General features: G+C 32.0%; 3 protein-coding genes across 14 annotated transcripts; 2 read left to right on the top strand and 1 right to left on the bottom strand.

Moving 5' to 3' along the window:
• The first annotated feature begins 6 nt into the window (after positions 1 to 6).
• LOC128395761 (uncharacterized histidine-rich protein DDB_G0274557-like) lies at positions 7 to 1431 on the top strand. The gene is made up of 3 exons (XM_053356244.1): positions 7 to 251; positions 487 to 644; positions 739 to 1431. The coding sequence occupies exons 1-3, from the start codon at positions 111 to 113 to the stop codon at positions 797 to 799; spliced, it is 360 nt and encodes a 119-aa protein (XP_053212219.1). The 5' UTR covers positions 7 to 110; the 3' UTR covers positions 800 to 1431.
• A 141-nt stretch (positions 1432 to 1572) lies between these two features.
• On the bottom strand, positions 1573 to 2490 carry LOC128395758 (uncharacterized). Its single transcript, XM_053356242.1, has 2 exons — positions 1951 to 2490; positions 1573 to 1877 (listed from the first exon to the last, which is right to left on the bottom strand). Exons 1-2 carry the CDS (start codon positions 2460 to 2462, stop codon positions 1685 to 1687), a joined length of 705 nt encoding a protein of 234 aa, XP_053212217.1. The 5' UTR covers positions 2463 to 2490; the 3' UTR covers positions 1573 to 1684.
• A 547-nt stretch (positions 2491 to 3037) lies between these two features.
• On the top strand, positions 3038 to 10734 carry LOC128395074 (cytoplasmic dynein 1 intermediate chain 2-like). 12 transcript variants are annotated; one of them, XM_053355462.1, is made up of 10 exons: positions 3038 to 3286; positions 3429 to 3726; positions 4032 to 4055; positions 4237 to 4257; positions 4480 to 4497; positions 4841 to 4861; positions 5686 to 6052; positions 6439 to 7480; positions 7578 to 10128; positions 10199 to 10734. In XM_053355462.1, exons 1-9 carry the CDS (start codon positions 3182 to 3184, stop codon positions 7740 to 7742), a joined length of 2061 nt encoding a protein of 686 aa, XP_053211437.1. In that variant the 5' UTR covers positions 3038 to 3181; the 3' UTR covers positions 7743 to 10128; positions 10199 to 10734. The 12 variants fall into 12 exon arrangements, with proteins under 12 accessions (XP_053211437.1, XP_053211433.1, XP_053211434.1 ...); XM_053355458.1 differs by having other exon boundaries at positions 4817 to 4861; XM_053355459.1 differs by having other exon boundaries at positions 4011 to 4055.
• Positions 10735 to 12056: the final 1322 nt, after the last annotated feature.

Here is a 12056-nt window from a genome sequence, read left to right as displayed (position 1 = left end):
GTCAATATAAATAGTGTTTGATTGTTTACCTTTTGTTTGCACTTGAAGACAATCTGATGAGAGATTAACTTAATTTTTTGATTTTCTTTTCTAATTGTTTGTTAATTACAATGATGGAAATTCGATTAATTGTTCTATTCTTACTTTACCTGTTAATTGTTCCAACACCAATGTGCTCAAGTGGATACAGGAGGAGAGGTCAAAGGTTTATCCTTTCTCTCGGTGGTGGTCTTCTTGGATGTAGACTTAAGGTAAGTTTTAATTGTTGTGTTAATCGTGTTAATTGTGTTCATTAATTGCTTCTCATCTTAGAGGTTATTGAGAGATATGGGAATGTATCATGATGATCACTTGATTATCGATTGTGTTTCATTTTCTAATCTTCTTGTGTTTCGATTAACTTTGGCGGAAGAAAAAGTTTTTTAATTGTTGACTGGCGATTCCTTGATTGTAATTGATGAATTTTTTTTTCTGCTTTTAATTTAGACAGTGACGATTCCTCTTCACTTTCCAATTCTTCATCATGATTATCATCATCATCATAATCACCATAATCATCATACACACCATGGTGGTGGACATCATCATCACTCCTCACACCATCATAAACCTGACCATTGGTCATCTCGTAATGATATTATACCGTGAGTACTTTGATTGTCATGATTTGTTTAAACTTTAGTTAATTGTGATTCTTTTTATATATTATCGGAATAATCATTTTCACTTTTTTCATAGATTACATGGTAAATGGCATTATCCAAATCATTACATTCATCATCCATTAGTATGGGTTTAGGACGAAGTGTTTTCCTTGAAATGTCCAAAATGAACTTTAAGAAATATTTATTGGTTTTAATTAGATTGATGGAGAAAATGTATTTTCTTTAATTACCTTTTGTAATCTTTCAAATTGTTTATCATTATTATTATTCTGTTAAAATTAACTCTAAAATATATAAACATGTAAATTTCCCGCTCCAAAGTGACCAGAGTTTGATTACTTTTGGTACCAATCAATTTACTATCACTGATGTCACAAAGCCTTCAATAGGTCACCTGTGGTCAAGATATTTTGAGAATTGACCTAACCTTTAGAGTGGAAGATAAAATGTATTGATAATTTGTTAATTTTCACGATAACTATAAGTTCCAAGAGCCAACGATTGATTAATCGAGCCATAATTTTAATCTAACGAAGGTGAACAATTTAAATTGGACCAATTAACTGGGAATCTCATCAATTTTATCAACTATCTGTTGTTTAATTTTCTTAATTATACTGGAATCAACGACCGATGCTCATCATTTTCAACGGCGAACAAAAAGTTTGTCCAAATTTATGTATCGAAACTTAAAAGAGACCAAATTGTTTCCGTTCCTCAAGAAGCAAATTAAAAAGTACTCAAAGTAATTAGAGACATGAAACAATCGGAATACCATTAATTTTACATGATCACTATGTAAGAACAATCAACTATTAAATTTACCTTTGATTTCCTTGTCAAAATTGCGAATTTTTTACCAAATTTGAATAAAATTCTCATTATTAATCTTGGAACAGAATTCAGCATTCTAATATTGGGAAAAGTTCCTTAGGCAGAGATGAAATTAAACATGAACAATTTAGAAATACTTCTCATCGATGAACTTTATTTTCTTGTCAATAAATCGGTTGTGTCTCTTAATTAGAATCTATTTTGACGGAATTGACCTCGATTTCATTTCTGATTCCGTCCGAGTTTGAAGAGATAGAAACAGTTATATTCTTAGAGTCCAATTTTCGAGTTACATATCGAAGAGTTTCAATATCGATGTTCAGTTTGATCTCCACACCGTCAGGACCATTTAATTTAATACTCGCTGGTTGGGATCGACTGTAAATAGAGATCAATGTAAATACGAATCGTTAGATTATCTGAATATTTCGAGAAAGATTTGAATACTTACACTAAAATCTCACAGATTATCATTGAAATGGCCATTACGAAAATTATGTAAATTCCAGTATTTTGCAAGCTTAATCGGTGAGGTAGCGGAGGTGAAGATGGAGATGACCATTGTGAGGTTGGTTCGAACTGACAAGCAACTTGTCTTGTACCAGAACACGAAACTTCATGAGTTAATTTTCCACTTAGAACATTGAGTTTACCACAATTGGATATTCCTTGAGTCCAGAAATTGACCCATTTGATGTCACTTTTTTCTAATTCATTGAGTATTCGAATATTATTATAAAGTAAAGGAGAATCTCGAGTTAGCGAATAAGGAATTTGGCCATTTCGAGCACTACAGAATTCGATTGAATCACTGAAAGTTAACTTTCTATCGAAAAAAATATAACAATACTTTTCATCGATTCCAATAGCTACTTTTTCACCTTTAAAAGATGGACACTGGTCAATAGTAAACGCTTGACAATAAGCGATCAAGGTAAACAACAATACAAAAGGGGAAGTCATTGTAATGGTCAAGATGAAATTCGTTCGAATGTTTTTTAACAAATGAAATAATTTTTTTTCTCGAAAGGAAAACATAACAATATCGATGAAATTCAATCAATCGGATTAGACGAAAAGTCCAAAACCAGTTATCGGAGTTTTGACCAATCCCGTTGAGAAAAAATCCCCTGAGGGTCACAACTCACTAACTACAAGTTTTCTTTCTCAATTAACGACTTACCTCCACCAAATTAACACTTTACCCATTCACTGAAAGTCTTTAATTAAACTCCAATCAATTAGTTAATTTAAAGAATTGAAAATATTTTTCTCTTCGAAAATTGAACTTCGATTAGATACTTAATACAGAGATCATTTGAAGAATTCATTTTTCTTTCAGCTTTAAAACAAAATTGAGAATTAATTTTTCCAAAAAAAAATCATTAGAATATTGAGAAAGCAATAAGTTAATTGTTGCAATCGATTAAAATGTTGATTAAATTTCAATCGAAAACAGAATTTGAATTACGCGCTCTTCTTTTTTCTATGACTAATTTTCGCCGATTATCCAATCAAATTCACTGTTCGGTTGTGGATGTTGTTGTTTTTTTCTGGTTCATCTTTCCAACCAAATGTTTCAATTATTTTCTTAATTGTAATTTAATTGCAATTTTTTAATTTCTTTTCTCGTTAATTAACTTTTTCTTTTTCCTTTTTCATACAAAGAATATAATTTAATTATGTCAGATCGAAGAGCTGAACTAGAGAAGAAGAGACAACGTTTAGCTCAGTTACAAGCAGAAAAGGAGAGACGTCAAAGGGAAAAAGAAGCTGCTCTTGCTGAGGTAAGAAAATTATTCTTTTCTATTTCATCTTGATTCTTTTCATTGTTAATTTTGTTCTTTCTTTTTTGATTGTTTTTATTCTCGATCTAATGTTGTTTTTCTATTATCTCTCGTTTGATTATCTATTTTTTCCTTTAAACAGCAAGCTAGTGCCAATGTTGCATCTTCAGGGAAAAAAACTGGAGATCTCAGGCGAGAAGAGGCTAATGTCATATTTGCCGAGCTTGGAATTGATCCTGTTGGTGATATTACACAATTAGTGACAAGTCAACCAGCAATCGAAGTGACCAATGAAGTTATTACCTTAGAACATCCAGTGGAAGAGCCAAAAAAGAAGACGATCAATTTAACATTGGTTAATATCAATGAGATTAACATTCCTCCCAAAGAAAGTGTAACTTACAATAAACAAACACAGACAGCGGATTCAGGAAGAGATGGTAATTGTCATCCAAACCATATTAACTACTTACCTTTAAAACTATTCTTTGTTTTAAAACGAAAGGTTAATCATCTAAGTGCTTTCTGCTTTTTCAATGAAGTTTTCTCTCTTTCTCTCTAAAATCACTTTCATTGATAGCTAATTCTTTCCTTTTTTAACACTCAAACCTCATTAATTTAAATCACATCTTATTCATTAGCTAAGTGACTTAATTTTCCAAAGCTACTAGATTAACCTTGATAACTAAATTTCTCTTTAAAAATGCTTACAATTAATTTTGAGGATTTCCTTACCGTTCACCAGGTGATGGACCTTCCAAAAAGAAAGGTTGTTAAATCTTCTAAACTAATGCTTATTTTAATCTCTAATCTTAATCGCATGAAAAGAATAACTAATTTAATCATTTCGATGAACCCGCTTGGCTACAATCAAGAACTAATTCCTACCCTATCTCTCTTTCTCTTTCTCTCTCTCTTTCTCTCTATTATATATTTCTCTATTTCTACAGCACATCCTGTGGACTACTATGGTAGGTAACCCAAAGCTTGTTCACCTTTCATCTCTCTCTCTCTCTCTTCCACCTCCATAACTCTTCCACCAACACCCAAATTCTTAATTTCTAATTGCTGGCTGATTATTCCGCTAACAATTCTCTCTCATTCTTCATCTCACCTCTCTCTTTCTCTCTTCTTTCTCTTTCTCCCTTTCTCTCCTCTTTCTCTCTGCGTAATCTAACTACTTCTAACCATAGTTATTCACTGGGACGAAGGTATAATCAAAAAAAACTTACACAAACAAACATACTACCAATCCAAGAAACCCTTTTACTTTCTCAAAATTTTCTCAATCTTTCTCTCCCAATACACCAATTTAATCACAATCACAATCACCACCACCACCACCACCACCATCACCAAAATGATTAACTAATTCGATCCTCCAAAACAAAACAAAATACAATTTTGTTTCGAAAAATTAATTGATTGCTCGTGAATTCAAACTCATCCTTCCCCAACCCGATAAATCACATACCCATCTCTCTATCTCTCTTCGCCTTATTCCTTAACTTAAATAACCCATTATTAAAGAGACCGATTCCGTCGATTTTTTAGAATGGGAAGATGAATTCCAAGGTATGTTTCTAAACATAAATTGATTAATCTGAAAGATCATGATCCTTATCACATTATACTCTCTCTCTCTTTCTCTCTTCCTCCTAATCCTAATCCCAGCTATATGTTAATCCATATGTCTCATCTCTTATGAGCTTTCATCCTCTATACTTTTACCCTTCGTCCTTAGTTAACCTTTAACAACGTTTAATTTTATCGAATTATGTAAATTTAATTTTAATTTATCATTTCTTTTTTTCCATTTACAATCAAAATCAGTTTCTTCTTAATTTTCTGTCTGTTCTCTCTCTCTCCCTTATTCTCACTCTTTCTCCTATTCTAATTAATACTTAATTGCTTGGTTGGTTTTGTTTATGATGTTTTTATGTCAATGTTATCGCTTTGTTAGCACATTAACACCGATTCCATTCAACTCTAACATTGCATGAATATTAATTTCACCTTAATTTCTATCATTTGGTTATACCTTGGTTCCAACGGTTTTTTTTTCGTTTCTTGTTAAACAAAATCATTTGTTTAATCATATGATCGTTTTTTATGTTGCTCCCATTTTTTACCATCTTCTCTCTCTCTCTCTCTTTCTTTGTCTTCCCAATACCTTAGCCTTTGCTATTATTTTACCTTTTTTTGCTCTCCCATGTCTATCCCTCTCTCATTCTCGTTTCTTGAGACAAAAATGCTAAAAAAACATGAAAAACCGAATTATATTCTCATCCTTGATTCTCATGCTAATTTTTGGTTACCCATTTTCTGGTTGATTTCTTTGGTTATCTTTATACTATTTGCCACTATTGAAAATGCTTCGACTTATTTATCTAAATAAGTGCTCACCTATGATGACAAATACGCTCACGATGAGGAGGATGCTGAAGGATCGTCACTGCAATACGGGAATTCGACCATTTTTCCAAAAGTATCTCGTCAAGTTTCAACCGGAGGAAGTGGATTACCGAATGTTGGAATGGTTGAACCTGCCAAGACTCCATTGGAACGTGAAACTCGAGAAGAAATAAAGGAACCCGTTAAAGAGAAAAAAGAATTAACCGAGGAAAGGAAACTTCAAATAATGAATAGTCCAGAATTTCTCAAATTTTTTGACCGTGCAACTAGAATAGTTGAAAAAGCGCTATTTTGGAACGAGTCACCCGACATATTCATCGATTATACCGGAGCAAAAGAGGATATGGAAAGGTAAACATAAACCATTACCATCACTCGTCTCATTGTTTGATCTCAGGAAATTATAAAAAATCTTTCTCTCAATTTCTATTCACTCCTTCACATGGTCATATAATTTCTGAGTATAAGGCTCAGTAATTATCTCTTTTTTTTCATGAATTTCATACAATCAAAACGACGCTTTAGAAACGTTTGAATCAACATACAACCTTTTTTTTTCTTACGGAATCGTTACACTCATTTCAAAGTCAATTCTTTGAGTTTTTTTGCTATTTACTAATATTTCAGTTTGTTGTTGATTCAAAAGTTTTGACGCACTTTAAATTGTCAATTGAAATAATGACTTTCACTGTAAAAGATTTACGTCAACTAAAAAAACAATTGCCTTTATTTTTCAGTGAGGATCAATCGGGTGCTAGTCTTACATTCAATAAATGTTTCTACGATGAAAGATGGTCCAAAAATCGTACAGTTACTTGTTTCGATTGGTCAGCTCAGTTTCCTGAACTATTGGCCGTTTCATACAACAACAATGAAGACTCTCCAACAGAACCTGATGGTGTTTGCCTTATCTGGAACATGAAATTCCGTAAAACTACACCTGAATATGTACTTCATTGTCAATCGCCTTTAATGTCAGTTTGTTTTGCTAAATTTCATCCTAATCTGATTGTCGGTGGAACTTATTCTGGTCAAATTGTACTTTGGGATAATCGAGTTAACAAACGAACACCAATCCAACGAAGTCCACTTTCAGCATCAGCTCACACTCATCCTATTTATTGTATTCAAGTTGTTGGCACACAAAATGCTCATAATTTGATTACCGTTTCAACCGATGGTAAACTTTGTTCATGGAGTTTAGATATGCTTTCATCACCTCAAGACACCATGGAATTGAGTCAACAAAAACAAGCCAAACCGGTCGCTGTAACATCAATTTCATTCCCTTACGGTGATTATAATAATTTTATTCTCGGCAGTGAAGAAGGTGCCGTTTACACCGCATGTCGACACGGGTCAAAAGCTGGAATTCTTGACATTTACGAAGGTCACCAAGGTCCAGTAACAAATGTCGACTGTCATTCTGTAAATACTCAAATTGACTTTTCCCATCTATATTTGACATCGTCAATTGATTGGACAGTTAAACTTTGGAGTATGAAAGATAAAACTGGTAAACCATTATACTCCTTTGAAGATAATTGTGATTATGTTTACGATGTTCGATGGTCACCCGTTCATCCCGCTCTATTTGCCACCGTTGACGGAATGGGACGAATCGATGTTTGGAATCTCAATAATGACACTGAACTTCCAACAGCGACAGTCGCTCTCGATGGTAGTCCAGCACTTAATCGAGTAATGTGGACACCATCGGGTAATCAATTAGCAATCGGCGATGACAATGGAAAAGTTTACATTTATGATGTTGGAGAGGTGAAATTTCAATTTCATTTTCCATTTGATTATATTTTGCAATTGATTGATCGGTTTATTAATTGTTACAATTTTTTTCTCTGTTTTTTTCTTCCAGCAACTTGCTTATCCAAAAGGTGATGAATCAACTAAATTGATGCTGACATTGCAAGAATTAAAAATGAATAAAGTAGAACCCGATGTTACCGAAATCAGCAGTGATGCCGCTTATTCAAGCATGTCTTCAACTCTATCACCTTTTTCAAGTCAATCACTACGTTGATTACAGTTTTAATTACAATCAAATTGGTTACTATTTATCAAAAATTATGATGGACCAAAGTGGTTTTCTTTGTAAATTTACAAAAATGAAGCAAATCCAACGGATTTAAATTTATAAAGTATCGATTTTTTTATCCCGTAATCATACATGTGAAATAAATTCAATATTATTCAGAAATCGTAACAATTAACAACAGAATATAAAAGTAACAATTGTCACACTTGAAACCGTGAACTTGATTAAGTTTATATTGAGATTAATTAATTGTTTCTGAATGAAATTGTTACGCTATTTTTTACTCAGTTTTAATTATAACTGAAAACAAAAACAAAAGCTAAATTTGATTATTGTTTACAACAATTTACTAATTTAGAAACAGTGATTACCCTATTCTCTTACTAACATTGGCAAACAATTAAGCCGAAAGTTTTATAATTGACTTGATCTCTCTTTTTTTGATCCAGTTAATTAACTTTTCCACTTTCTACTTAATTTTAATTAACTGTTGGTTAACTTTGTTGCAAAATGATTAACATAATGATCACTTTTATTATGAAACTTTTCAATGTAAATTAACTAATTTAGTAATTTGAATGTGATCCATTTGGCAACAATTTACACAACAAACAGTAATCATCATCATCACTTTAATTGCTACAATTTGATGTTAATTAACATAGTCAAGTGGCAATTTAATCAATTGAATCTAAAAATTTCTTGCAACTTTCAATCAAGATTCACTTTGATTTAGTTAACTATAATTGACGATTATTAGTAATATACGCAATTGATTAACTTGAATATTACTTATCAACAATTAAAAATTGAGATCAGTTAATAAGATTAAATTGTCAAATATCTTAATGTTAATTGTTTGACAAATAATTTAAACTTTAAAGTTTTTTAATTCATTTGAAAATGAACAACAGATTAATTTAATTGAAACTGACTAATTAGAGGGTTTTCCAGTTGAAACAATTTAAAAATCCGTGTGATTGTTTAATTGTTATGTTGATTTTTACAATAGTTGAGTAGTTTGTTGATCACAATTTACTGATTCTTGTTTGTAAACAACAGTTTGACAGTTTTTTGGCTCTGGTAATAAAAGTCAATCTAAAAATAAATCACTTCTTTTCCGAGTAACTTTAATTTAGTTAACTTGATTGTGATATAAAATCCGCTGGTTTAAATTTAACAATCAACACAAAACCTTTTCCTTTCAACAGAGTAACAATCACAACACAATCTAAATTGTAATCAGTGAAAAAAAAAAGTTCAATTCAACTCGTTGATTTTGTCGATTCTTAATTGGGTGATAATCCACAACAATCAATACAATCATGGGATTAATAACAATCTATTCAACATGCGATAATATTTGTGTGAAGATAATCATTAATCATGATGATGCTTCAAGTGAAATAATCAAGTATCTTGACGAGAGCGGAATCAAATTTGACAACGAAATTGGTACAAATTTCGAGAGCAAAAGTGACCGAGCATTGAAAAATCGTGAAGAAACAACCAGTAGCTTTGGCGGAAGTGACATAACAATTAAATTCACCACCGGATGTAAAGTAGCAGCTCTTTCATTAGTTAATCACCTTCGACGGGAATTTGGCTGCAATTTATCAGCAGTAACCGGATTAGCCGATGGTGGAATCCTTTATATCCTTAATCATGCCACCCAATGGAGAGCCTCAATCCCCTTCCTGTCCACCGAGTAAACACTCAAACTGACCATTGAACAATTAACAAAGTGTTTAAATTGACCAATAAAGTTTAATCACTTTTCAAGAATCATAAGGATGATTATAAAAAGTTTTCATTTCTCCTCAATCTTATTACCAAACAAATCTAATGGTAATTACGATTACAATCAACTAATAACTAAATTAAGTAAAATAAAACTGATTTTTTGTACGAGCGGGCAAATCGAAAGGGTTAAAATCAGAAAGTGATTTCGATTAAAAAAAAGAACTAAACTTATCCTAATCCTCTAGATAGTCAGAAATTAAATTAAAAATATTGATTGCAATTATTAAAACTTGGAACTTATTTGATTAAATTTAATTGAGAAAAAAAGTTATTCTAATTAAAAGAATGGGATCTAGTTGCAATTTGGAAGATGGAGCCACGGTCTATGGGAATTTTACATAGAACAGTAATTGAACTTTTCTACTCCACCTGATTAAGGAAATAATCCAGACCAAGAATTAGGATTAACTCACTAATCCATCGGTTTTAAATTGTTGTTATCGCTTCAATTTCTTAATTTGATCGAGTTCAATACTTAATTTCAATCGTTTGAACTAATAGTTTTCTATTTTCTTTTGTGCCAATGTCAAGAGTAGGAAAAGTCAAAGATGAAGGGTCAACATCAAAGGTAAGTTTGTGTCGCCAAAAACTGTCACCAATACGATTATTATATTTTCATTTACTATTCCATTGACTAGGAAACACCCATGGAAATTCATGAAGATTCATGTCCAGATCTTGAAACTTTGATCCCTGCTAAAATCTGCAGAATAGCGGAGAGAGATGGGACTCCCAAGTTTTTAGTAAAAGTCGATCCACTTTGCATGTATGTAAGGCCCGATCAGATCAGAACTAAGGAAGAATTACTAGAAGCCGAACGGAAACGCTATCCCAGAGGTTCGTACGAATACAAGTGTCCCTATTGTGACCTCCAATATCGAGTATTGAAAAAGTATAAACACTCGCTAGTAGGAATAGATGGAATTTGGTTACCACCCACTTGTCCTGTTCGTAGATATTAACTTGGCGAAATCGCAAAGTGTATGACCAAAGGCCACACGAGAACCTGTAAGAATCTCTTGGGCCGAATCGTTCAATGACTTATCGACACAATCAGCTGACTGGGGAATCCTTTATATCCTAAATAATCATGACACACGACGGTGAACTTCAATCACCTTCCTGTCCACTGAGCAAAATTGACCATTAAAGTTGATCACTTTTCTACTAATAACATTTTAATAATATCAAATTTCTCGGTAATTTTGTCAATCATTAAACTCACAAACATAATTAGTTGTGATGGAAAATTTTGTTCAAGTTAGAATCCTGGTAACTTGATTTTTTGCTTTGTATTAGTAGTTCATCAAAGTATCATCCCTTTGATTGTCTGTGAACAATCAATATGTATTGAGGATATTATTAATTTTACATGTTTACTAATCTATTGATTGTTTCTTAAGCTATTGTTTACTTTTAAATTGTTGTCAAAATGTCAATCTCTTCATCAATGATTGATGCAAACTTGGAATCAGCAGCTAAATCAACTGGTGACTTTATTGGATCAACTCCAGTAACAGATAAATCAGATGAAACTGAATTTAGAGACTCAGAATCTGTTCATTCGGGTTATTTGAAGTTCTTGACTGCTTTAGCTGATAATCGTTTGGAATCAATTGATTGTTCACCAAAGTCTCAATCAATGAAGTCAAATGAACAATCAGATGCCCTGGAAAAATATGAATCTCATTCAGAGTTAAGTGAAATGAGTTCAGATCATTCAACTGATTCGGGTGAAAGTGATACTGATACTTTCTATTTGTATGGTTCACCCGATACAAGTGATGATGATTTTACTTTTCAGATCGATTCTGATGAAGATGATTACATCTTTTACCGACGAGAAAAGGCCAAACTTCGAGCTGAAGCTCGAAAAGTTTTTCATGGGACAAAAAGTAAAGAGGAAGAAAAGAAAATTGAAGAGAAATTGATTACCAACAATTAACTTTAATTCAGATGAAGAATCAGTTGATTTTTCATCCTCTACAATCACAATTAACCTCCAAATAGAAACTAATCAATTTAAAGTCAATTCGAATCGACAATTAATTGTAATTCCGCCAAATCTTCAACCATTATACTTATGATTACGGAAAAGGAACCAGACTGATTTATATTAATTGATGAAATCGATTCACTCTTAATTTCTCAGAATAACTTAATTTAGAAATTAAGATTTCTAAATTAAGTCTACCGATTCACTGTGATTAACACATTGTAATTTTTAACTATTAATAACAATCTTTTGATTGTAATGATTAACAATTGAATCATTGAGATGTAAGAAAAATATTGTGAATCGAGAGATGAAATCAGTCACTATTTTCATGAGATTTATGATTTAGTTTTAATTTAATTCATCTAATGTGTTGATGAGATTCAGTTAATTGTAATATGTTGATTGCAATTAATATATTAAATGATTTCAAACGGTTTAACATGTTCTTTATTACCTTTATTAACACTGTTGATGTTATTTTATGTGACGACGGGATT

Source organism: Panonychus citri, unplaced genomic scaffold (assembly GCF_014898815.1).
Source record: "Panonychus citri isolate SS breed McGregor unplaced genomic scaffold, ASM1489881v1 Contig00141, whole genome shotgun sequence".
NCBI classification, from domain to species: domain Eukaryota; kingdom Metazoa; phylum Arthropoda; class Arachnida; order Trombidiformes; family Tetranychidae; genus Panonychus; species Panonychus citri.
Note: the sequence above shows the minus strand (reverse complement) of the source record. Positions and strands in the feature narration are given on the sequence as shown.

What these genes read in the sequence shown, in the direction of transcription:
- LOC128395761 (XM_053356244.1), top strand. Translation starts at nt 111, where the DNA reads ATGATGGAAATTCGATTAATTGTTCTATTCTTACTTTACCTGTTAATT. An exon ending in TTCTTGGATGTAGACTTAAG is followed by an intron (nt 252 to 486) that starts GTAAGTTTTAAT and finishes CTTTTAATTTAG; the next exon opens with ACAGTGACGATTCCTCTTCA. An exon ending in TCTCGTAATGATATTATACC is followed by an intron (nt 645 to 738) that starts GTGAGTACTTTG and finishes CTTTTTTCATAG; the next exon opens with ATTACATGGTAAATGGCATT.
- LOC128395758 (XM_053356242.1), bottom strand. Translation starts at nt 2,462, where the DNA reads ATGACTTCCCCTTTTGTATTGTTGTTTACCTTGATCGCTTATTGTCAA. An exon ending in ATAATCTGTGAGATTTTAGT is followed by an intron (nt 1,878 to 1,950) that starts GTAAGTATTCAA and finishes CTCTATTTACAG; the next exon opens with TCGATCCCAACCAGCGAGTA.
- LOC128395074 (XM_053355456.1), top strand. Translation starts at nt 3,182, where the DNA reads ATGTCAGATCGAAGAGCTGAACTAGAGAAGAAGAGACAACGTTTAGCT. An exon ending in ATGGGAAGATGAATTCCAAG is followed by an intron (nt 4,862 to 5,685) that starts GTATGTTTCTAA and finishes TATCTAAATAAG; the next exon opens with TGCTCACCTATGATGACAAA. An exon ending in GCAAAAGAGGATATGGAAAG is followed by an intron (nt 6,053 to 6,438) that starts GTAAACATAAAC and finishes TTTATTTTTCAG; the next exon opens with TGAGGATCAATCGGGTGCTA.